We start from the raw sequence: 25199 nt of genomic DNA on the forward strand, positions 1-25199 counted from the left end.
TGGATAGTGATTAATGTTGATGTTATTAATGTTTCAGATTCAAAAAGTTACTTAACGCTATCTGATGCATTCTCGTTACTTCTCATTTTCTGAAGAACATAAAGATTGGACTGTGTAAAATGGAAAAAGGTAATGTGGTCTGATGAGTCCAGATTGACCCTGTTCCAGAGTAATAGGTGCAGCAGGGTGAGAAAAGAGGTAGATGAAGTGATTACCCATCATGCATTGTGCCTACAGTACACGTTTGTGGGGGCAATATTATGATCCGATGATAAAGTGTCATGAGATAACTTTTGTTATGATTTGGCACTATATAAATAAAATTTGATTTGATTTTATTTGATCTGGGGTTTTCAGTTAGTCAGGTCCAGGTTCAGCAACGTTATGTGTCCAAAAACTGAGACCACCTGGATTTATCGAATAACCAGGATTTACCATCAGCTGTTTTTGTCTTCCCTGATGGCACAGGTATATTCCAAGATGACAATGCCAGGCTCATCAGGCTCATCCGGCTTGTGAAAGTGTGATTCAGGGAGCACCATTTTCGCACATGGATTGGCCACCACTGAGTCCAGACCTGAACCCCGCTGAGAATCTTTTGGATGTGACGGAAAAGACTTTACACAGTCAACTGACTCTCCCATCATCAGTGCATGATTTCGTCAAAAAAGTAATGTAATTGGATGGAAATGTAACACTTATTGTGACATTGCATAAGCATTACTTGGCATAAACAATGTTGTGATGTGTAAACCACCATCATGGACAATGATCTATGATTAGTGACTGATGATTAATATTAAAATTAAACAATTACTCATCAGTTAATGTATTGATGAAATTACTCTTCTAAAGGTGCCATCCCACTGCTGTGTGGATTTTTTACCTGGAAATGTTAGCATCCATGGCAACATTTAGTTTCAACCTCTATACTGCCTTTATGCAGGTGTAATATACCCTTTAATGATTTAGACTCACATATTGATTTTATTGTGTGTTTCTCTTACAAATATTTTCTGTAGTTTTTACTGTCCTTTTATTGAAAGCCTTTAAACCTTTTCCTTTATATGCTTTTATAATGGACTGTCTGTGAAAGACAAAAACAGTCTCAACAACATCATAAGGGTTCGCTCCAAAATTATAGGAGTTCAACAAAAAGACCTGCACTCATTATAGAAGAAGCAGGTGGTGCAGAAAGAAAGGAGGATCCTAGATCAGCCAGACCACATCTTCAAAGACAGACTGATCCTAATGCCGTCAGGGAGACCATACTCTGCACCTCAGAGGAGAACAAACAGATACACAGACTCATTTATTCCTCTGCCATAAGGCTGCTGAATGAGTCAGGGTTGTAGGTGCCTGTTTATTTATTTATTTACTGCTTTCGACCGCATTTAGCTGTTCGCACCGACAATGTGTGTATGTGAATGATGATGATGTCTGAAATGTCAGTGTCTGTGCTTTTCTTTTATATTGTTCTATGATCCACTGAAAACGTATTGGAGACTGTCTATCTATCTATCTATCTATCTATCTATCTATCTATCTATCTATCTATCTATCTATCTATCTATCTATCTATCTATCTATCTATCTATCTATCTATCTATCTATCTATCTATCTATCTATCTATCTATCTATCTATCTCTTTCTCTCTCTTTATCTATCTATCTATCTATCTATCTATCTATCTATCTATCTATCTATCTATCTATCTATCTATCTATCTATCTCTCTCTCTCTCTCTCTCTCTCTCTCTCTCTCTCTCTCTCTCTCTCTCTCTCTCTGTCTCTATCTCTCTATCTATCTATCTATCTATCTATCTATCTATCTATCTATCTATCTATCTATCTATCTATCTATCTATCTATCAGATAAAGGGAAATTGAGCAAAAATATTCTTTAAAAAAAAGGATGGTCTTTGGTTGTTTTGCTGAAAAACAATAAATAACTTGCTCTGTGTGTGTATTTGTCTATTTTTTTTTCTCAAAGATGATTACAAGTATGAGTTTCCAAGCTGTTTTACCCCATTCTGATTATCAGTACCTGCCCCCAAACAAATACTGTCGACTAAATCACTGCCATAAACAGAAGGAAAGCAAATAATCTTGTCTTCCTGTGTTAATGAGATGTTGAGTGTTGTATTTTGTCTCAGGGGAAGTGTCTATAATTGCTTGGTTGATTTTAGAGGAATATCAATTGCAAGAAATTCTCTGGCTTAGTTTACTTTGCATATTTGATGAGCACAAGTGGGATGCATGAGAATATAATATCAGATAGTTTAAGTCTGATGTTTGGAACGTTGTAAACAGCTGTGTCAACTGTTTGAGTCCTTAAGTTATGATGAAAAGAGAGAAAATTGAAATCAATAAATATCACAGTGGAGCTGAGAAGTGAAACAGAAAATGCAGCAACGACAATGTATCTAGAAACTCACATTTTATTATTTTACAAGCAAGTTAATGCTTTCAGGAAAAATACAAAATATGAAAAACATGCAACCTTGTAACAATCACATGATCCCTTGGCGAACGTATTGAAAGTTAAAAAAAAAACTATTGTTGCATTTTAGATGGACTGTGATACTTCTAGCTGAAAGAAAAGACATGCCCCCTGAACAGGTCAAGGATGATGAAGAATATTGTTGGAGCTGCAGCCACGACAAAAGCGGTGGAGTACTGTAGGTACAAAAAAAAAAAAGGAGGAAGAGTAAAATATAAAGATTGCATGCCACAAGGAAATCTAATTTTAGTCGTGAAGCCTTCCATCAGCAATCAATACTCACCATAATAGCAGCACTGTTGTCCTTCAGGAATGACTGTAGATACACTCTGAAGAGGGCCAGGCTGCAAGGTAAGAAAGAATCTGGATCTTCTGAATCTCTGCATCTTCAGGAGGACAGTGATATTTAATCGGCAGCTTTATTGAAAAGTGAATATTATATATGGGTGCTTCTATGAAACTGGTCCCTAAAAATAGGACATGGGGTCTAAAAATTCAAACAAGATGTAGACTAATGTTATGAAGCAAGTTTGGAAGCACTGTGGGTCCATTTTAAAAAATAAACCCTTACTGAGATAAAAGACATTTCTATATTATTTTGCATTATTCTTAATACAGAAACCCGCATGTAACACGGTCAAAAGGACACAAAAATTACGCGCCACTATTTTTTTGAATATCTTTTTATTCTCTCACAGGTACATTTTGATAATTGAACTAATTTTGCAAGGCAGAGTGTTTCACATAAAGGACCGCTGTTGCAAAATAATTTGTGATTTATATGTGTTTAAATAGGCAGGTTCTGCGTGTAACGTGAGTGGACATGATGGGTTACACACATAACTTGAAATGAAACTGCTGATTCATAACAAGCCCACACATTTGGATTAGAACAACCACCAGGATCATCAAATTTAACACAGTGTCTTTATTTATAGTACTATATAAGACCATTTCAAATCATGTTTTCAAGATAAAATGCACTGACACCTAGGTAGCTTTTCATGTTCCAATTTTGGCCATTTTTTTAATTAAAAATTTATTCATTTTGGGATGGCTCAGAGCAAGAGTATAATTTTTTCATTTATCTGAGGTCATCATTAGGTACATCCTTGGGGGAATTATATCTAAATTTCTCTTTTATCATTGTGTCTAAAAAAGCTGGCAAAGTGCCAGATACCAAAATGTACCCAGTTTCATAGAAGCACCCATTTATGTAATGGATATTGGAAATAATTATTCGACCACTGTGAGGAGATAGTAAAAAATCAACATTTGTTATAGATCTGACTTGTAAAGCCATTAGGGTTTTCTTGTATATAAATGTGAGTAAAATAATAGCACATTTTCTTTGCAAATTCAAGAAACAAATAAGCTGTATTCAGCTTAATGACTGTCATACTCCAGTATCTCCCAATAATGAATAACATTAACCCATATAGACCCAGAGCTGCTTTTGTGTCAGTTCCCAAATTACTTTTTTCTCTATTTTTTTTTAAACTTTCTTTTAAGTGATTTATCACCATTTTTTCTAATATTCTGCTCAATATTTTTGCATTCTAAAGTGAGTTAATATATCAAAAACAGAGAAAATGGAGGGAAAAGTGTCTTTTTCAGTCCAATCTCTCATTAACTGAACATAAACCCAGTGTCTCCATCCACTGTCACTGATCAAACTCCAGTCGGTTTTACTGCTGAATCAATGTTGTAGAAGATGACAGTGTTTCCATAGTAATTACAGAGCCTCTGAACATCCAAATGGGATGACCATGAAAAGATGAATAACTGTATTTTACACCAACTATTGACATGGATTGATAGGATTAGTGGATCAACAGGTATTAAACCTTTTATATCAGTACATGATTTTGGTCGTCAGTGGATGTTTGGGTCTTTATGGGTTAAGAACATCTGACACTAAAAAACAATGTAAGAACTATTATTATTCCAAAACAAAATATCAAAAGATAATTTTAAATACTACTACAGTGATCATATATACTATTTCTAATTGTTATGTTGTATGTTATGTTGTTATAATGTACATACAACTAATACGTACCTTTTATACAGAGCATTCAGAAGCAAACTGTTTTCCTGTAAGTACAGATCTGAAAGGCCCAGTTCAGTGAATATAAGCATTGGAAGTTTATAACCCTCTTCAACAAGGAGTCCAAGGCTGTACCACCCCTGTGGAAGAAAAAATATGTCTTACAATGCATGGCCCACTGTTATGGATGAAAACAGATTAAAAAAAAAAAACATATGGCAAGAAACTGATTTAAAAACATCAGACCTGTGGGTCATTCCTCAGTGCTGCTTCTTTGTACATCTGAGCTGCAGAAAATAAGTCTTTCCACCCTCTGCCTTGCCCCTCAAACATTAAGTCACCCATCTTTATCAAGGCTGGAGAGGTAATGAATTGAAGCAAAAATAAAAAAGTATCACTGAATGATGCCTCTACAGTACATCAAGTGATTAACAGCCTGAAAAACAGGTTTCAGCAGGTTTTTAGTAACTTTTAAAGCTATTTACCGTAAGTATCTGGATTTTGACTGTGGATTGTACGGTTGTAATATTCCCACACGCAATGCAAAGCAAAAGCTGGATCCAGAAAATTTCCCTATTAACACAGAGAAACAACCATTTTAAAAATGCTTTAGAATAAAAACATTGCTATACCATGAAATGACAAGTTATACAATATAATGAATTAAACTATGTATTATGTGTGAATTCATGCACTGTAAAAAATGACCGTAGAATTAAGACCAAAAAGTTGTAAAATTGCAACATTAAAAAATTGCAAGTGAAAATACAATGCAAAGTTGTTGGTTTGAAAATATTTTTGTGTTAATGATTAAATCAAATGGGAAGAGTAAGTTAACAAAACCAGATTTGCATGTAGAAATTATGTTTTTCTATTGTTTTGAGAAAATACAACTGTAAATTGAAAAACAATGTGGTGCCGTTTAAATTGCAAAACCATGATGTTGAAATAACAGCTTGTTCTCATACTTTTTTTTTTTTATCTAAAAGGAAAAAAAAAATTAAATTTAAAATTTTAAACATGTAAGTATCACTGATATCCAATGTTAAATCCACATGTTACTCCAAAAATATGTTTACAGTTTGATGTATTTTTATTGTTCTGGTAACCACAGCTGCTAGTTTTTTTCCATAAAAACAACAGGATTTTTTTTATAGTGTGTAACTCACCATATTTTGTTCACATAAATATGCCACATTAAACTGGGCTGCTGCATACCCTGACTCAGCTGCCATCATGTAGAATAAGAGTGAGTTAAACCTGTAGAAAAGTTGTTCATTAAATTTCCTTCACAAGCAATAAAATCACCTAATCATGATTATGGCAACAGTAAAAAGAGAAAAATAGTACATATCACTCTTGAGATAAGACTCCAGTCCTTTCCGTAAGATGGAACCCAGGTATCCGTTGTGCTCAGCTGCCCACTTAACCCATCTGTCATTGATAAAAAATATATTTCAGCATGCAGCAATGGTGCTAAGTAAAGGAAATGTACAAATCGGACTAAATAACTTACAACATGGCATCTAATGGTCGTCTGTTGACACGCCCAGGAATCCCAATGATCCAAATATCTGCCACCAGAACTGCCCCCCTGATGTGCCCCCTCCTTGCAGACTTTAGGTAGTACTGATAGGCCAGATACTGCAGAGGAGACAAATGCAACAACATGTGCTAATATAATCTCTGAAGCGCAGAAAATGTCAATAATAGAAGATAATGCACAAATATCTGAGCGAACCTGGTCAGCAGCTTTTCCTGGATACAAACCCTGTGAGTACATCACACCGAGATTCAGAGCAGCTTCTGGGTTCTCCAGGAGATCTGCCTGTTCCCAGAGTTCTACAGCCTTCTCATAGTTCTGCTCAAACTGCTCATAATACCAGGCCAGGGCACTGATGGCAGGAGCGAAACCCTGAAGGATAAAATATGGTGTGAAAAACCATAGATAATGAAAATCCACATCTTTTAATGTCACACAAATGAGTAAAAATTGACATTATCCACACACCTGGTCCATTGCTTTTTTGAGAAAAGTGATGGCTTTTGGAATGTCTTGTTCAACTCCATGTCCCTAAAAAACACAATGATATTCAATAATTTACTGAAGTTTATCATTTGTTTCTGTTTGTTACAGTTTGATGTTTTTTTGCCAAGTTAACTGTCTGCAGCTGTTTGGTTTTTAAATAAGTTGTCGTACACTTGTTAACCTTTTAACCTTTTATTGAAGTCTTTTACGGACTTTGGTCTGACATTCTCTTTGTCCTGGTAATTGAATCTATGTGATATTTGTTTTTATCTGATTTTTTTAACAGTGAGCCTCTGAGAGTATTTGCCCAAGTGTATTTGTTACTGTCCTCTATGTCTTTTGATTTGTCTTAATGTTATGTAATGCAGATGCCCTCTCCTGTTACTACAGAGAAAATGTACCTATGGGTATAAATAAAGTTACCTTGACCTTGAATCCAATACTCAAATATTTTATTACAGAAGAGAGCAATAAGAATAATGTATAATGTTAATTTCAGGGTATGTACAAGTGAGTTGTTTATTAAATCAGGATTGTTTAAGTTTGAAGAGTTAGCTGAATTAAGGACGTTGTTGGTTGTGTTTAGTGCGAGAAAGACTTTTTCTTGCAAATTTGCAGAAATTATTTGTTTTGTATCACAGGATGATAAACTTAGAAGGAGGTTTAATTCTAAACAGCAAAGGGTTCAGACTAATGTAAAGCAAATGTGTATTTCTGTTGTGGTCGTCAGAATGTGGAATTGTTTGGCAATGGAAGAGAAGAGCTGTACAAATATTTTTCAGTTTAAGAGGTTGTATAAGGAGAGAGGGAAGCTTGATAAAACATGTAATGAAGTAGTTTTACTTGTGGATTTGTTTATTTTCATTGTCTGTCGTGTAAACTGTTTTTTACTGTCCTAGCTGTACCAGCAACTTGTCTGATATAAGCAGATGTTTTAAGAAAGGGGCAGGTATTATAAGTTGTCTTCATCCTGCTCCTTTCCAAACATTTAGATTGGAATGAAAAAATAAATTAAATAAAAATATAGTGGTGTCTTATTGTCATGTTTCTCACTGACCTGCAGAAGAACAATTCCATAATCATACATTGACACTGGGTCTTCTAATTCCACGGCTCCTCGTTCATAGTGTCTCACAGCCTTCTGGATGTTTGGTGACACCCCCTGCTGACCCCAGAACAGCATTCGGGCAATTGATTGCTGAAAGACAAATCATCACTATTTTTTTATGCTTAAAGATGTAGTTAAAACTGCTTCATATTTATTATGCTCCTGTATTTACTTTAACATAGGGTACCTCAGCATCAGCTGCTCCCCTACGTGCCTGTAGCTTCAGCCATTGAAATATATGGTGCTCCTCATTGGTTTGTTGGTTCAGAACCTCTTCATTGTTGAGGTAAATAGCCTCAACAAATGTCTAAAGAAGGAGGATGTAGTTTATTTAACACTATTTGACACAGCAATTCAAATTCATGCATAAACCACCAAAAATGTCAATGTGGTGTAATAGTAAACAGTGGATGATAACCTGAAAAAGGATGACATTTTCAGTAAAATGTGCTATTTGGTTTTAGATAATCTTATATTAGATTTGTTTAATAATAGATTACATTAAAGTCAATTTAAAGATGGTGTAATGTTAATAATGTTTCATGTTTACACCATTTGACATTCAGCTTTACTCTGATTTTAAAACTGTGCAAATGTCATTTAAATCAGATGAAACCAGCACATGTGCAGATCGTACTTTTTCACTAATCTGACTCACACATTTACAGTCGCGGAAAAAATTATTAGACCATCAGAAGTCATCAAAAACAATGGTTATGCAATCAAGTATTAACTCCTGTGTGTATCATGTGACTAAAACAGACAGAACAGAAAACATGGAATGCCTAAAAGCACTGTTTTTGTCAGTACAATGCCATAGATATTGATGTAAGAACTGAAGTGATTTTGGTTATTATCAAGAAAGCCATGGGAAATGTCTAGATATCAGCTCTGAAATGAAACTCGTATGAGCTATTGTCGTTGTTATCATTATATTTGTCCAAACAAATGTACCTTTAGTTGTACCAGGCATTAAAATTAACAAGAAATTGAAGAAAACAATGGTGGTCTAATAAGTTTTTCCACAACTGTAGTACATATATTTAAGGAACTGAATTTCCTACTGTTTGGCATCTTTTATCTGTCTCTGACCCATGCAAAGACTGATGCATCAGTAGACAAATGCAGGTATTACCTGCTCTGGCGAAGGTTTATGTCGATCTATTGTTGTTTGTTTGGCAATGTTTGCATAATATGCATAGGCCAAGTCTGGATCTGTGCCAACACCATGAAGCCCTTGGTGATGCATGTGCCCAAGATGCAGAAGAGATAATCTGTAGTCTTTCTGGGCTGCCAGGAGGGATAGTAACCAAGCCTGCAAAAACCACAGTAGTACATTGCAAAGGTGGTCTGATATTAAAACAGATATGCTCACTGCCGTCATGCTTCTACTACAGCTGATCCAGTTGCACACACCTTATTGGGCTGCTTTCTGACCCCCAGACCAGCACTGTAGAAGACCGCTGACATGTGCAGTGCCCGGTTATCAGCCAAGCAGCCAGCTTGGAGCAGCAGTGGTAATATTCTGCTGACCACGCCAGAGGTGCTGCCTCTGCCCAGCTTATGAAGTGATAACTGATACAGGGCTCTGCCTACAGCTGGCAGACTAACTCCTGTCTCTCCTGCAAGTAAGAAAAGATGGGACTGATTTTAGCAGGTTATGTGAGATGTGGATGTCATCAGATCTTTCATTTAACACTCCTGTTGTGCAAGAAAATACTGTTAAAAGTAGTGAAAGCTTATTTCAATTCTTGTGACGATTCCAAATATTTTCTTTAAATTTGAATATATGATAACAAAACTATGTGTGATGAGTGTCAGATAATCAAAAACACTGATATTAAAAGTATATAGAGTATTTTGGAGAGTTTATTTTCTAAAATGAGCTATTATCTTAAATACATACTGAATTAGCCCTCACTATAGCTGCCACATACAGCTACTGTACAATATACTCCTTACATAACACAGTGAAGTTTTGACATGTGCTGCTGACAAATGCAAAACTGAAACAGTTGAAGGCAGCAGTGTCTCAGTGTTTTACTCATTTTCTGTTATAATGGTTTATCTCTTACCATATTTGAGAACCAGTAACTTGGCCAGTTTTGCAGCTTGATTTCTATGAGAGGCAGATGCTTCCCAAAGTTCACACTGAGAGTCTGATGGGATCCTGTCCATATGTGTCCACTTATAGAAAGTATTAAAGCAGCTCTCTGAAACACAACATAGATTCTTATACCTTCTCACCTGAGATCGAGGAAAGTGAAAAATTGAGGGGTGTTTTTTTTGTTTGTTTTTTTACATTAAACAATTATCTTGACTGGAAACTGCATAATGCAACAGTTTTTTCAGATACATTTCTTGGATTATTTTTATTTATTTTTTAACTGAATGACAGCTTTTTTTAAGTAAAACTGTCAAATCTTTGTCCCCTACAGAGGACAAAAATGCGTTGCTGTCTCTGGAGGATAGAGCAGCAAAAGTCTCCTTTCAGATTACGTTAGCCCCCTCTAGAGGACATATAAGTGCATTACCAGACTCTGCCCTCTGTTTATCCTTGAGTAAATAGCCATTGATTTTCATCCTCAACTCGAGACTAAATTGTTGGCAGGTCTGCAGCCATCCAGTCAGGTTCACATTCTTAATAACATCTGGAACAGCAGCCTCAGACTGCAGGAGAGAGAAATGATTAGTTGTAAATGCAGTGAACAGATAAACAAAGACTGTACACAGCTGTAGTGCATTACCATGCTGTGTGCTGGTATTCTGTTGCGGTAGTGCACCAGTGGTCCAAAGTAACCTTCTACTCCTCTTATATATCTGCCTCCACCGACCACAAAATATCCATCTGTGTCGTCCAGTACAGGAGTAAATCTAAACCTGCACAAACACAATAAATTTTCTACATATTATACATATTTGATCAGTATAATGTAAAAAATAAGCTTACGTGTATTCTGAAGGCTCAAACTTCCTCTGCTCCTTTTCAGTGCACACAATGGATACAGCCACCTGACACACATACACATTTTATTTTGTGTAATTGTCATTATTTATTCACTGTAATAATAATATACCTGAGTCAACAAGTGACTACTCACTGTTCTACCTTGGAACGTCACACGAAGCTGGCACCATTCGTTTAAAGGCACCTTAAATGGAGAAAGAAATGCAGAAGAGTCTCCAGACTCTCCAGTTACTTGGACATGGAGCTTCCCTGTACAGACAAGGCATAAATAAAGAAGCTAAAGTGAATCCAACATGTATACTGATAACATTTTAACCATATTTAATCATAATGTGATTTGATTTATTGTTCAAATCATACATTGATCAAAGACATAATAAAACAGTAAAGGTACAAGGAGAGGCAGAAAGCCTAAAATGGTTTGTTTTAAAGCCTCCACCTTATAAATACAAAATCATTATAAAAGTTTAGAGACTACCATAGTCCATACACATTCAGAATTCATTTAAAAAGAAAGAGAATATAAAAGTATATAAATATATCAATGCAATATCATAATTAAATTCCTTAAATAACATTTATAGAATATCTCTGATGTGCTATTTCCAAGAACATGTGAAAACTGGCTCCACAGTTTACACCCTCTATACCTTATACAAAACTGAGCTGTTGATGTGACACATTTAGGCAAATGAAAATGTTGATTTTGATGAGTGTTGTATCTATGAACTGCATTTTGCATTGGTTGCAAAATACAAAATGAAATGCTCAGGCAAGGTACTTTGATTAAACTGAATTTAATATATAAAAATACAAATTTGGTAGATATTAATATCAAAAATATTAAGTAAATTTTAGTGTGAAGAACAAATTAGCAGAAAAGGTCAATGGCTTACAATGGGTTGCAATGCTAACAAAGCACTTTTGCAAGATCAATATTTTATTTAAAGTTGGTAGGAAAGTGCTTGCCCACACTATTTTACAATATGACAGATATAGATAAATTAAACTGTAATATGAAGCAAGTGTACATTTTAAATCAACATGGTGACTAACTTTAGTTATAATGCCGAGTGATTTATTTATTTATTTTTTGTCACCCAGTCAACATGCTCTTTCCAATTTAGGTTCTCATCTACAACAACACCCAAGAACCTGGTGGATATGCAGAAACATCTTCTTTATACCTGAATAAGTGAGGAACACTGCTGGTGTGGCATAGTTATTATGGGAGTCTATATGATAAAACACACCACATAACCTTTCCTGGCAGTGTTTGGTCACAAATATCCACATGGAAAACATACACCTGAACACCGAAATAAAACACACTTTGTTAATTGACATGAAATAATGAAGCTGATACAAATCTATGTGTAAATGACTGCTGCTTACCATGGAAAAGAGATGCCCTCAACACGAAAATACTCCAGAACCTCATTGTTGAAGGGGACAAGTGTCTTTGTGATACCAAAGCTCCCACCAGATGAAGCAAAAACTGAGGACAGTAAATTGACAGTTTCTGTTGATGAAAACAAAATGAGTTTAGCTGAACAGTTTGATCTAAATCATTAAAAGTAAGTCAGATATAAATGATCCTTAAATCTTTTCCTTGAGAGCGAGACCAATTTTTCAAAGCACAGATCTTTGCTGATGTTAATAGTAATCAGGGATGGAATAAAACTAGGAGCTTTTACTCTGGTTCTGAGTCTGGTTCTGGTTCTGAGTATGAGTCTGAGTCTGAGTCTGAGTATAAGTATAAGTATGAGTATGACTATGAGTATGAGTATGAGTATGAGTATGACTATGGCTATGAATATGAGTATGAGTATGAGTATGAGTATGAGTATGAGTATGGCTATGAGTATGAGTATTAGTCTGAGTATGAGTATGAGTATGACTATGACTATGAGTATGAGATTGAGTACGAGTATGAGTATGAGTATTAGTCTGAGTATGAGTATGACTATGAGTATGAGATTGAGTATGAGTATGAATATGTGTATGAGTATGAGTATGAATATGATTATGAGTATGAATATGTGAATGAGTATGAGTATGAATATGTGAATGAGTATGAATATGTGTATGAGTATGAGTATGAGTATGAGTGTGAGTATGAGTATGAGTATGAGCATGAACATGTGCATGAGTATGAGTATGAATATGTGTATGAGTATGAGTGTGAGTATGAGTATGACTATGAGCATGAATATGTGTATGAGTATGAGTATGAGTATGAGTATGAGTATGGGTATGAGTATGAGTATGAGTATGAGTATGAGTATGAGTATGAGTATGAGTATGAGTATGGGTATGAGTATGAGTATGACTATGGGTATGAGTATGAGTATGACTATGGGTATGAGTATGAGTATGAGTATGAGTATGACTATGGGTATGAGTATGAGTATGAGTATGAGTATGAGTATGACTATGGGTATGAGTATGAGTATGAGTATGAGTATGAATATGAGTATGAGTGTGACTATGAGTATGAGTATGAGTATATATACTTCTGATGTCAGATGTATGGTTATTTCCCTTCACTCTACAGCAGGGGTCTCAAACATATGACCCATGAACCAAAACCATCCCAGCAAAGGTTCCAATCTGTGGAATGAATTTTTCGAAGTGCAAAAACAAGTGCAGTTCTGGGTCCACAAACAGCTAAATTTGATCCCAAGGGTCAGACCAGTAAAATAATAGCATAACAACCTATAAATAATGATAATTCCAGATTCCAAATATTAACATTTTAACTATATTATGTCAATTACTACTACTGTTTTGTGCTGTTGTAGATCTACCAATGTATAAATGTAAAATAAAAATGAAAAAATTTTAGGTTGTTCAGGTTCTTCACATTTTAGGATAGATAGATAGATAGATAGATAGATAGATAGATAGATAGATAGATAGATAGATAGATAGATAGATAGATAGATAGATAGATAGATAGATAGATAGATAGATAGATAGATAGATAGATAGATAGATAGATAGATAGATAGATAGATAGATAGATAGATAGATAGATAGATAGATAGATTTTATTGATCCCAATCTACAATTTTTAAAAAAATCATTTTTAGATAGATAGATTGTAGATTATAAATATAAACATTGTCATAATTTAATTTAACTCTTTTATGCATTAAAAGTGAAAAAACTGGAGTTCTCATTATTAGTTATTATCATTGTAGTAGTTCATTATTTCTCATTACTAGTTATTATCATTGTAGTAGTTCATTATTTCTTATTTTTAGCTATTATCATTGTAGTAGTTCATTATTTCTTATTTTTAGCTATTATCATTGTAGTAGTTCATTATTTCTGGGCTATTTTGCTATTATTTAACTGGAGATCATATTGGGTTGTTTGTGGCCCCTGAACTAAAATGTGTTTGACACCCCGGCTCTACAGATTTTTTTATCCTCTTCCTATCCAAAGGAAGCCACATAACCCTGCATTTTAACTTCAATAATAAAATAAAGTTAATTTTCCGTGCATGAGGATGATTCCTTTATGGCCCTGTTTCTCTCCAACCTCACCTTGCTCCACGGGACATATTTTCCTTAAAAACTTTGGAGTCAGTCGCACCATCTGTGAACTCCAGGAAAAGCACAGTTGATGTTGTTTTACAGGTCGACTGAATGACGGCTTAGGCTCTAAAGACGCTACATCCCGAGCTGCGATGGCCCACTCAGCGTCTCCAAATCCACTGTATCTGACCATCACTCGGAGCAAACAGCTCAGCACCCACTGGGAGTCTGGAACAATCCCATCAGCCTGATACACCAACCAGTCTGGGAGGATGAGCTTCAGCGTCCTTATTCTAGGCTCACCGGGGATGCAACGCCACTGTCTGAGCAGGAATGTGGACATGGTGCCAGTTTCGAAATATACAACAGAGTCCAGCTCTACTGTGGCAGGTTCATCACAAGAATAAAGTATTTTCAGAAGGTGATCCGGTACAGGTTCCTCTGGAGGATTCAGGAGAGTCACCCTATCCAAAGCCCAGATGATCTATATGAGGGAATCACCAAGCAGATATGAACCCATGAAGACCCAAACATCCACCATTGAACGTCTGCTGATTTAAAATATCTAATACCTGTTGATCCACTAATCCTATCAATACATGTAAATAATTGGTGTAAAATATAGTTTGTCATCTTTTCATGGCCATCAAGATATGGCTCATTTGGACTTTCAGAGGCGCCGTAGTTACCATGGAAACACTGTCATCTTTTACATTGATTCACCAGTAACACCCATGGAGTTAGATCAATGACAGTGGATAGAAATGGAGGTTAAAGTTCAGTTAATGATAGATTTGGCTGAAATAATCACTTTTTCTTCAGTTTTATCTGTTTTTGATATAATAACCCTCGACTTTAACCTGAGCTTTTATCAACATATTCATGATCAATAAATTAAATACAGGAAAAAACACAATTTATACTGATAAAATACAAAATACAGATGATAATATTATAAATAAATGGTGATAAATCACTTAAGAAAGGTTAGATATGGAGAAAATTTCATTTGGGAACTGACATACAAGTAACAATGGGTCTTTATGGGTTAATCCCTGTTGATCCACTAGTCCTATCAATACATGTACAGGGTGGGGAAGCAAAATTTACAATGAACATTTAGTTGTTTTTTCTCAGCAGGCACTACGTCAATTGTTTTGAAACCAAACATATATTGATGTCATAATCATACCTAACACTATTATCCATACCTTTTCAAAAACTTTTGCCCATATGAGTAATCAGGAAAGCAAACGTCAAAGAGTGTGTGATTTGCTGAATGCACTCGTCACACCAAAGGACATTTCAAAAATAGTTGGAGTGTCCATAAAGACTGTTTATAATGGAAAGAAGAGAATGACTATGAGCAAAACTATTACGAGAAAGTCTGGAAGATACTATTAAAGAAGAATGGGAGAAGTTGTCACCCGAATATTTGAGGAACACTTGCGCAAGTTTCAGGAAGCGTGTGAAGGCAGTTATTGAGAAAGAAGGAGGACACAGAATAAAAACATTTTCTATTATGTCAATTTTCTTGTGGCAAATAAATTCTCATGACTTTCAATAAACTAATTGGTCATACACTGTCTTTCAATCCCTGCCTCAAAATATTGTAAATTTTGCTTCCCCACCTTGTAAATAATTGGTGTAAAATGTAGTTTTTCATCTTTTCATGGTCATCAGATATGACCCATTTGGGCATTCAGAGGCTCCGTAGTGAACGCAGAAACATCACCTTCTATAACACTGATTCACCGGTAAAACCCATGGAGTTTAATAAATGACAGTGGATGAAGACACTTGATTTATGTGTAGTTAATGATATATTTGCTGAAAAAGTCACTTTTTCTTCATTTTTCGGTTTCTGATATAATAACCCTCAACTTTAATCTGTGTTTTTTGAACACCTACAGGATCAGTAAATTAAATATAGGAAAATACATGATGAACATTATAATAAATAGTGATAAATCATTCAACCTTCCACTTGCGTTAGCTTTCAGTTACCATCTCTTATGTTAACATCTCGGTTTTGACCCATGTCTTAAATCAGCTGTAAAATACATTAAAAACAATTATCTATCCTCCAGTTTGTTTCTCATCTCTTGGTTACCTTGTTACACTTCCTTATCCATGAAAATATTGGTTTTAATATTTTTGGTGTGAGCCTCTGGACCTTTTTCTTGCCAGTATACCCCTCCATGTGCACGCTGAAAGTCACCTACTCTGTACTGAACTGACCTCACATGTGTGGACATGCCCCTCTTTGCTTGTTTTGTTTTTGTGCAGGTAAACTGGATAAGAAGGCAAAATGAGAATCCCCAAAAGTATATGACTGGGAGAGGAGCTGACTGTCAGTGTGTTGGCTGACAGTGCACTTATGATTTCAGTTTGGGCTCGAATTATTACTTTATAATCTTATTTTTATAAGTGGCTCGAAACCAACCCAAACAAAATAAAAGCAATAATTTCAACCAGAGCATTTCATAATTTAGTGAAATAAAAAAAATATATAGTTGAAATAGAGGTTCCTGACAAAGTCAAAAAGCCTTGATGCAATACACAAATTTAATGTGATTCATTTATGCATTTAAAACCTAAAATGGGTCAATGCTGACCCTAACACAAGAGAAAGGTTAAGACAGTTTAAATACAGAGGAAAAAAACAGCCATACAAGTAGCGCTGAGTCTTTATGAGTTAAACATGGGATGTATCAGACTATGAACATAAATCTGTTCTTACCTGCATACAGAGGAAAAACTGACAGACATACGTATACAGTGAATTGAAATCCATGATCCAAAGTGTTCACATTAATCTGTGTGGACAGAGGTGTAGATTTCACACTGTAAAGAGTGAAAAGAGGAGCCTTCAGATCCGGCCTTCATCCTGCTCCACCTCTGCTCAGTTGGTGCTTGGGTAAATATTGTAACAGCTCATTGCCCCACCCATTTATTATGTACATAAAAGGGCAGAGTTCTCTGAGTTAGTTTACATATTAATACACTCTTGACACCTAGACCTAATCTGCAGATTCTATATTTATATCAGATTTCACTTAATACACTTATGTGAAACAAACAAACACGTGTTTTGGAAAATACAGTAGACTGTTGCAAATTTCTTCAGACAGTGACACAGATTTGGTCATTTTACCTCTGTACACATCTTCAATATTTAATTTCATATCCACTGTGGTGGTGTATGGAGGAAAATTGCTAAATTTGTTCCACTGTCCAAATACAGGGGTTGGACAAAATAATGGAAACACCTTCACCTCAAGATGATAATGCCCCAATCCATACAGCTAGAATTGTTAAAGAACGGCATGAGGAACATTCTAATGAAGTTGAGCATCTCGTATGGCCGGCACAGTCCCCAGACCTCAACATTATTGAGCATTTATGGTCAGTTTTAGAGATTCAAGTAAGACGTTGATTTCCACCGCCATCGTCTCTAAAAGAGTTGGAGGGTATTCTAACTGAAGAATGGCTTAAAATTCCTTTGGAAACAATTGACAAGTTGTATGAATCAAAAACTCGGAGAATTGAGGCTGTAATTGCCGCAAAAGGCGGACCTACACCATATTAAATTATATTTTGTTGATTTTTTAAGGTGTTTCCATTATTTTGTCCAACTCCTGTACTTATGGTGCATAGAACAAAATGGTATAACAGATATTGGACTGAAACTTCAAAGACTTTGTCCAAGATTTTTAGGAGACAATTCCCTCCAGACCCAATAGCAATAATGTTGGGTGTGAAACCAACAGGAGTGGATCTTCGTCCTAAACAGAGGGTTGTTTTGAGGTTTGGGACGCCACTGGACAGACGCCTTATTCCACAGGTATCAAACATGCGGCCTGGGGGGTCAAAACTGGTCCGCCAAAGGTTCCAATCTGACCCACGAGATGAATTTACAAAGTGCAAAATGCAAAAATTACCCTGAAGATATTAACAGTCAAGGGCATCAAACTCAAAAATAATAGCATAATAACCTATAAATAATGACTCCAAATTTTAAATGATATAACATTATGCCTCTAAATAATGCCAACACCAATTTTTTCTCTTTGATTTATTGCAAAGAACATTAAATTCTGATATACTTTAACAATAAAATGTCAACAACCTGAACAAATATGAACAACCTGGAATGTCTAAAGAAAAATAAGTGCAATTTTAACAATATTCTGCCTGTTTTGTGTCTTGGTAGATCTGATCTGTAATGCACATGTAGAAATCATAAGTTGAGGCATAATATTGATAAAATTGCACTTATTTTTCTTCAGAAATGTCAGATTTTTCCAGTTATTCACATCTTTTTTGGTTTGGATAGAAATAGTTTTATTATTTAATGTTATTTTTGGCTTTAAAAAATTTGGAGTTGCCATCATTTATGGTTATTATGCTATTATTTTACTGGTCCAACCCACAGGAGATCAAATTCAGCTGAATATGGCCCCTGAAAGAAAATGAGTTTGACACCTCTGCCTTATTCTGTTAAACTGGAAGAACAAAAATCCTCCAACTCATTAGGCTCTGTTGAAAGACATAATACAACTCTAACATTTGGAGAAAATCAAATTTTCGCAAAAAGATAATGTAAAGTTATTTTATTCAATTTGGCAGCCCTTTATAGATTACTTAAATTTTTTTATATATTTTTAAATAATCTTTTTATTAGGACACATTTTCAGTATACATATCCTCTCAGCATACACTACCAGGCAAAAGTTTGGACTCACCTTCTTATTTAAATGATATGAGATGGACCACAGATGGCCAACAAGTGCTCAACATCATTTGGAACTCCTTCCAGACTTTTGGAAAACATTTCAGGCGACTACCTCATGAAGCTCATCGAGAGAATGCCAAGAATGCACAAAGCAGTAATAAAAGCAAAATGTGGCTATTTTGAAGAATCTAAAATATAAAACATGCTTTGAGTTTTGTCACATCTTTTTAAACTACATAATTCCATATGTGTTCATTCATAGTTTTGATGCCTTCAGTGAGAATCTACAATGGAAATAGTCATAAAAATAAAGAAAAACCAGGTGAGTCCAAACTTTTGTCTGGTAGTGTAGGTATAGGCATGTCCAACTTTCCAGTTTTCCAAAAACAAACTGACAACAAACAAAAACTTAAACTAAAAAAAAAAACAAGAGAAAAGTAGTATACACCCCCACCCACATTCACTTAATTACAAGTGTTATAGCTATTCTATTCCGTTTTCTATAGATGGTTTATCAAAGAGAGGAAAGGCTAATGGTTTACTTTAAGTAGGCAGAACCCCCCCCCCCCCCCCCTTTTTTTTTTTTTTTTAATATGAGTGCAGATGTAGTGTTTTTGTTCCAACATCACATATATTGGTTACTGTATGACTTTTTTTTTTTATCTTGTCATTGTAATTTCAATAAAAAGACTTAAAAAAAAAAAAAAAAATGGTGCAACGCCACAGACAAACCAGCTCCGCTTTCGTTCAAAATAGTTTATTGCTATCATGCAGGAGTGCCATAAAAGTCTAGACCATCACAGGAGATGCAAAAGTATCATTTTCTCTGTACAAATATACTGTTTGTATTCATAAATAGAGAATCAAAAAGAAGAAGAAAAAAAAAAAAAAAAAGGTAGGGTGGAGCCCAATGCTTAAGATGATCCACTCTTGTAACCCAATATAGGTTTTATTACAGCAGTTGACATGCATCAACATTACAGTGCATTATACTGGGAGCAGACAGACGCACACACACTCACACATTCAGATGGCATAATCTATTTACAGCTCTGTCGTGCAAAAGAGGTACAAATGACATTTAAAAAAGTACCACTGGGTAATCAATATTTTTAGCTGGCTTCAAAAAGAAAGTATTGAAACGTGTCTTGTACATCCGAACCACCTGTTACATTGCGATGCTGGGGAGGCTGACTGGGTAACTGCAGCACTTTTTGGTTGTTCATTTATCAGGAGCACCCTAACTGGCATTCCTGCTACGTAATTACCTACAACTACTGATGCATAGTTATGTGCTCGTGTCAAGCATTCAGTAATAAAACTGGTACAAGGTTGTTTTTTGTGGTAGTCTGAGGAGTGAAACCGTCTACAACATATGTAAACACACTGTTCTGATAATAAAGTTGTAGAAATACCCTTAGACTCTCAGATTTAACAGAATGTACCTTAAATACGTTACAGACTTTGTGTTCTGTGTAAGGGGGGCTGCACACATTACAAAGGCCTCAGACAGGAAGAGGGATTTGGCACTTTGACATGATTGATACTCTGCTTGTACACCTTATAGATACCACAAAAATTAAAATTTGGTAACTAGAAAATTTCTCTCGTTCAGAGCAAATGATTCTGCCGAGTAACTACAGCCCTTTCCAGCACCCATTTGTCACTGACAAAATCGTGTTTGCTGTTAAGTTTTATTGTCTAACAAAAAAAATTTACTTCAAACAAACCACAAAACAGAGGATAGCAGTTGCCACGAAGGTAATACTTTGAGAACAGCCTCTGAAATGGATGTAACATCATTGTGTAACATGTAGAATTACAGTAACTGTAACTTTTATTTTTTTTAACAAGCTAAAATGTCATTTTACAACCATCTCTGGTGTTTAAGACTGTCATGTTAAAAGTTTTGGTGAAGCTGATTTTTCTGCCCAATGACACAAATACACCTACGTCTACTTAAATATCAAGATAAGTGTAAATTGATGAGTGTTCAACTTTGTGTGCACCATCTTTTTTGTATTAAAGCTGGGCATTTCTCTCACGCTCTCATGCACACATGCACTCAACAGAAATATCATTCAGGTGCTCCTGAGATCCAAATTTAACTCTATTAATTTGCACTTTTTATACGTTTTTTCTCCTGGGAAGTCTAAATAAAATTATACTAAGTACAAACTATTGCTGTATTTGCACTTTTTTAAAAAGCCAAAACCGAAGTGTAATTAATTTCACCACCAGTCATGTTGGTTATTGTACTAGTGTGAATTTACTACTAAGCATCTGTTTCAAGGTTTTTCAATGTGCCATTTTGCTCAGCCAAAGAGAAGACAACAAAAGACAGAAAAACTTTTAACCATCAACAAACACTAAGTATTCATTGAAAAAAAAAAAAAGAAAAAAAGAGCGCATTCACTTTGGACTTGTAGGCTAGGTGGTTAGGTAGTAATAAAAGAAACATCAAGTGTCGTCTAAGCGGATTAACGACAGGAACCAAGCAAACACTAAGCATTCGAAGATCAGTCAAACAAAAGTGAACACATGCAAAATGTTATAGATTGTTGAACAAGAAAGAAAACCAACTGGGACACACACTTCCTTTTGAGACTGGCACAATTTCCTGCAGAATAAATAATACTTTACATTCCAATATACAAACCTACCAATTCCCCACATATTCTACATTGACCAAAAAAAGCAGATAAAACTGAACAGCTGGATCCTCTCTCAGTCCAGTTTATTGAAGTAGGTACTGAACCTACATAAAGATACAACGGCCACAAATGGTGCCATCATTTGACCATTAATGAACCCCAAAAAGACTTTTTTTTTTTTCTCAAAAACAGACCAATGAGGAATACAGTCAGACTTTAACAGCCTCTAGTTCATTTAGCCCTTATTTCCTCTGTTTCTTGAAGATCTTGAAGGTGTGTTTCTTGCGGCTGGCAGTGGAATCTGTGTCTTCTCCGGTTGAGCCACTGTCCTCCTCCAGGGGGCTCTTCTTGGATGACAGTTGTGGGATCCGGCTGTTGCCCTTTGCTCCCGCGGCCCCCGGTTGCCCTCCTGTAGGTGACGGAGTGTCAGGTTCGGTGGAATTGGGGCTGAGAGAGCGTGAAGACTCTGACAAACTGTTGATCTCCCCCACACTGGGTGACTTCTCTATGCCGTATAATTTCTTCATGAGGATGGGGCTGTCGGGCACGAATTCGGCTTGATTCATTTCGTGAAGGCGGTTCCCTCCGTTGGGGGTGTGAGCGAGCAACGAGATGGAATCGTCGGCACGGCTGGACAGGCCGTGCATGAGGGAGGTGGGCTTGATTAGGTGACCTTTGGAGCTATAGGCCGAAAGCCGATCACCGACTTGAGAGAGGGACAGGGAGGAGTCAGAGTCAGAGCGATTTAGGTCCCTGTGGGAGAAACCACAAGTTAGAGGCAATGAGGAAAAAAAAAAAAAAAAAACAGACCCAAACAAGCCTTGCATGCTGTGTATCTACACTACGCCTGCAAAGCCATGGACACGCTGGGAACAGCCTGGACACTGGAACTCCACACTTGTTAGTTGTGCAGGGAAAGAACACTGGGAACACAGAAGGGTTGGAAAGACTGTAAGCATATATATACTGTGGCCCCATCAGATGCAAAGAAAGGCTCAGTGTGTAACCTTTAATGGAAGCTAGCACCAAGTTTGCTTCAACTGAATACCCCTCATCTCACCCTCCCCTGTGTTGGCTACTAAACTCATACCACCCTCATTTGACCCAGCATTAAATGTGTCTATTCTCAAATTTGCAGGGTGGCTTCACACCTGAATTTAAAAAAAAAAATTTTTTAACATTGCATACATTTGGTCTGGTTACATCACTGTGTGTATTTTAATATCTCATTTTAATTTTCTGGCAACAACAGGTAGTGTCAGACTAGATCAAACTGAGCCACCAAATACCATTTCCGCTGTGGTCTAGACGTGGTTTCACAGGCCTGCTTTAGATCAAACTGGACACTGAAAACCCAGACCAGATGAAGGAGGTGTGATGTCACCCTCAGTTACTGGAATATTAACTCTGATCACACACAATCCTACAAAGTGATGATGAGTTTTAATGCCTGATGCCACTTGCCATAAAACAGAAAAGGTTTGTTTGTTTTACGCTACAGCAGAAATATGGCAAGGGTACTTCTAAAAACCCTCTGAATGTTACACACTGAACCTTACAATAAAAGAAAAAGAGAAAACTAAAAAAAGCACGGCAAAACTAAAGATGTGTTAAAGAGGGAGACATTAATGAAAAACTATCCTGGTTGGAATGAAGTAACAGCATTTGGAGAACAGAGAACGCACACGCATGCGCTGTGTGGACAGTTGCAAAGAGATGGGTACCCGAAGCTGTCGCTGCATGAAGAGTGAACATTGGAGGCATCTGAGAAGGTGAAATCAGGAATGGGGTCCATGGGCTGAAAAGAAGTGTGATATATATGCGAGCAATGAGGCGCTACAGCACCACCCAGAGAGCCGGGCAAACAGGACGAAGACGAGGACAGGGACTGAGGGCTTAGGTTCGAGGTACAGATGATGGAGGGGTGAGACACAGCTGAGGAAAGAGGAGGAGCCAGGGGGAGACTCTCGAGCTGCCCGAACGACTGGCTGCGCGACTGTCTCAAGGTAGCCCTAGACCTGGATGGGTATGGGGTCCCCTCTCCCTGCTGCCCTGACAACAGGCTACCCTCTACCAACCTCTGGGAGCCCATGGCCAGCTGGGGGTCAATGTGGCGCTGACGCAGGGACACCATACTGGGAGCTGTGGGCACAGAACAAGAGGGTTACTGACAAACACACATTAAACAGCTGATGACGGACAGCACGAGGGGGAAACCAAATGGGAGATTTCAGGAAAGACAGTTGGGTGCTGGGATACATTTGAATGGGTTTAAGGTATTTTAGGGAAAGTAACTGCAAAGCTGTGCTACAGAGCTACATCTTAAAGCCAATTTACTTTTTATGTGCACCACACTACAGTTCCCAACACCTCTTGTCTTTATAACACCAAAAAAAGGGGGGGTAACATTGTAAAAGGTTACAGATACAAATAAAACAGGTTAGAGAAAAAAACAAAATAAATAGCTCTCTTAGGAAAACATTCTACATTAAACTAAGTGGGATATTACAGAAGGAAAGCCGGAGTGCAGTATGTGGTGACATTACAGTGAAGTAAATGTGGCAGGCAAGCAAATAAGGCAAGGGTGTTTTAGATTAACACAGCGGAGGATTGTTTTTTTCCTTTCAGTTGACTGTCCAATTCAAAAACACTGTAGCTCTGTATGACTCTGAGTCAAAGGAAGACACAGGGAGGTCAGAGGGCAGGGCAGGGCATGAATAAATGGCCAACCAGGATATTTCCACACGGGTTGACAGTCTGAACCGATGGACCACAGGTCACTGGCTCGCCGTTCCAACAGCAGAGTGCCATCTGTAGTGAGGCCAATAAGACAGCAGTGGGAGCCAAAATGCCAGGAAAGGTGGTGGTGGTGGGGGGGGAGAAGGGGGGAGTGAAATAAGGAGTGCAATTAATGTTGATTTAAAGACTTACTCACTATTTCAGCCGCAAAAGGGATTCTGTAGTACAGCTTTCCCCTGCTGTTTGTCAAACCCAAACCTACTATGTGTAAGGTTCTGTCACAACAGTAAGTCAAACAAAAAGCCTGTAATCAGGTAATCATAGCTACAAAAACATCATCTACAAAACATCAATTTGGTTAGCTTCATGTGATATATGTTCAAGAACTGTCGGTTAAAATGCTGAGATATACGTTTTAGTATTCAAATCAGAATTATACCTGTGCTTATGGAGGAAAATGGTTGCTAACTACATATAACCTTTTCTTTTTTGCAATTGTTTGATCAAAAGTAAGTTTGAAAGGTCAAGTAGCAATTACGACACAACTACTACAAATACGTCAGCACAAGAGCTTGTTCTCATTAAACAGTATATTTATCTTAACAGTTCAATTTCCAAAAGAAAGTCACAGAGGTTTTCAGTCTTGTGTGTCGACTGAGTCAAGTAAACACTTTGATCCAAAATGAGACCAATTAACAAAAGGCAATCAACTGGAATTGTGTGGAAAAAAAGACAATGAAGTGAATTTACATGTTTCACATAAAACAAATGTAGAACAACACTTATTCCTTCATCGACATGTGCCCCCTCTACCTCCATCGACATGGAGGCCTTAAGGACAGATTCAGGTATTTGAAGCATTAAA

The 25199-nt window shown here is 36.6% G+C and overlaps 2 protein-coding genes across 7 annotated transcripts in view; both read right to left on the minus strand.

Annotated features, from left to right (window-relative positions):
• Positions 1-2423: 2423 nt before the first annotated feature.
• LOC115431721 (protein sel-1 homolog 3) lies at positions 2424-17047 on the minus strand. Of its 2 annotated transcripts, none has more exons than XM_030152351.1 (23): positions 16947-17047; positions 14213-14687; positions 12054-12180; positions 11846-11967; positions 10792-10907; positions 10641-10702; positions 10438-10570; positions 10225-10360; positions 9766-9903; positions 9107-9312; positions 8826-9005; positions 7878-7997; positions 7640-7780; positions 6565-6627; positions 6295-6468; positions 6070-6197; positions 5904-5987; positions 5723-5813; positions 5039-5126; positions 4800-4909; positions 4566-4693; positions 2787-2847; positions 2424-2679 (listed from the first exon to the last, which is right to left on the minus strand). In XM_030152351.1, exons 1-23 carry the CDS (start codon positions 16998-17000, stop codon positions 2590-2592), a joined length of 3027 nt encoding a protein of 1008 aa, XP_030008211.1. In that variant the 5' UTR covers positions 17001-17047; the 3' UTR covers positions 2424-2589. The 2 variants fall into 2 exon arrangements, with proteins under 2 accessions (XP_030008211.1, XP_030008210.1); XM_030152350.1 differs by having other exon boundaries at positions 2787-2889.
• A 2635-nt stretch (positions 17048-19682) lies between these two features.
• The window catches only part of stim1a (stromal interaction molecule 1a), a 29754-nt gene continuing 24237 nt past the window's right edge, over positions 19683-25199 (minus strand). For 2 of the 5 annotated variants that reach the window (XM_030151763.1, XM_030151762.1), the window contains exons 12-14: positions 24326-24406; positions 23320-23737; positions 19683-22348 (exon numbers count right to left, since the gene is read on the minus strand). In XM_030151763.1, coding sequence (XP_030007623.1) covers positions 21838-22348; positions 23320-23737; positions 24326-24406 — 1010 coding nt within the window. In that variant the 3' untranslated portion in view covers positions 19683-21837. The remainder of the gene's footprint in view (positions 22349-23319; positions 23738-24325; positions 24407-25199) is intronic. The other 3 variants (XM_030151765.1, XM_030151764.1, XM_030151766.1) reach the window with 3 other exon arrangements.

This window comes from Sphaeramia orbicularis, chromosome 13 (genome assembly GCF_902148855.1).
Source record: "Sphaeramia orbicularis chromosome 13, fSphaOr1.1, whole genome shotgun sequence".
NCBI lineage: Eukaryota > Metazoa > Chordata > Actinopteri > Kurtiformes > Apogonidae > Sphaeramia > Sphaeramia orbicularis.

Coding starts and splice junctions, on each gene's coding strand:
- LOC115431721 (XM_030152350.1), bottom strand. CDS start 17,000: ATGGATTTCAATTCACTGTATACGTATGTCTGTCAGTTTTTCCTCTGT. Junction 9,904..10,224: donor TAAACAGAGGGCAGAGTCTG/GTAATGCACTTA, acceptor GTTGTGTTTCAG/AGAGCTGCTTTAATACTTTC. Junction 9,313..9,765: donor GTTACTGGTTCTCAAATATG/GTAAGAGATAAA, acceptor TCTTACTTGCAG/GAGAGACAGGAGTTAGTCTG.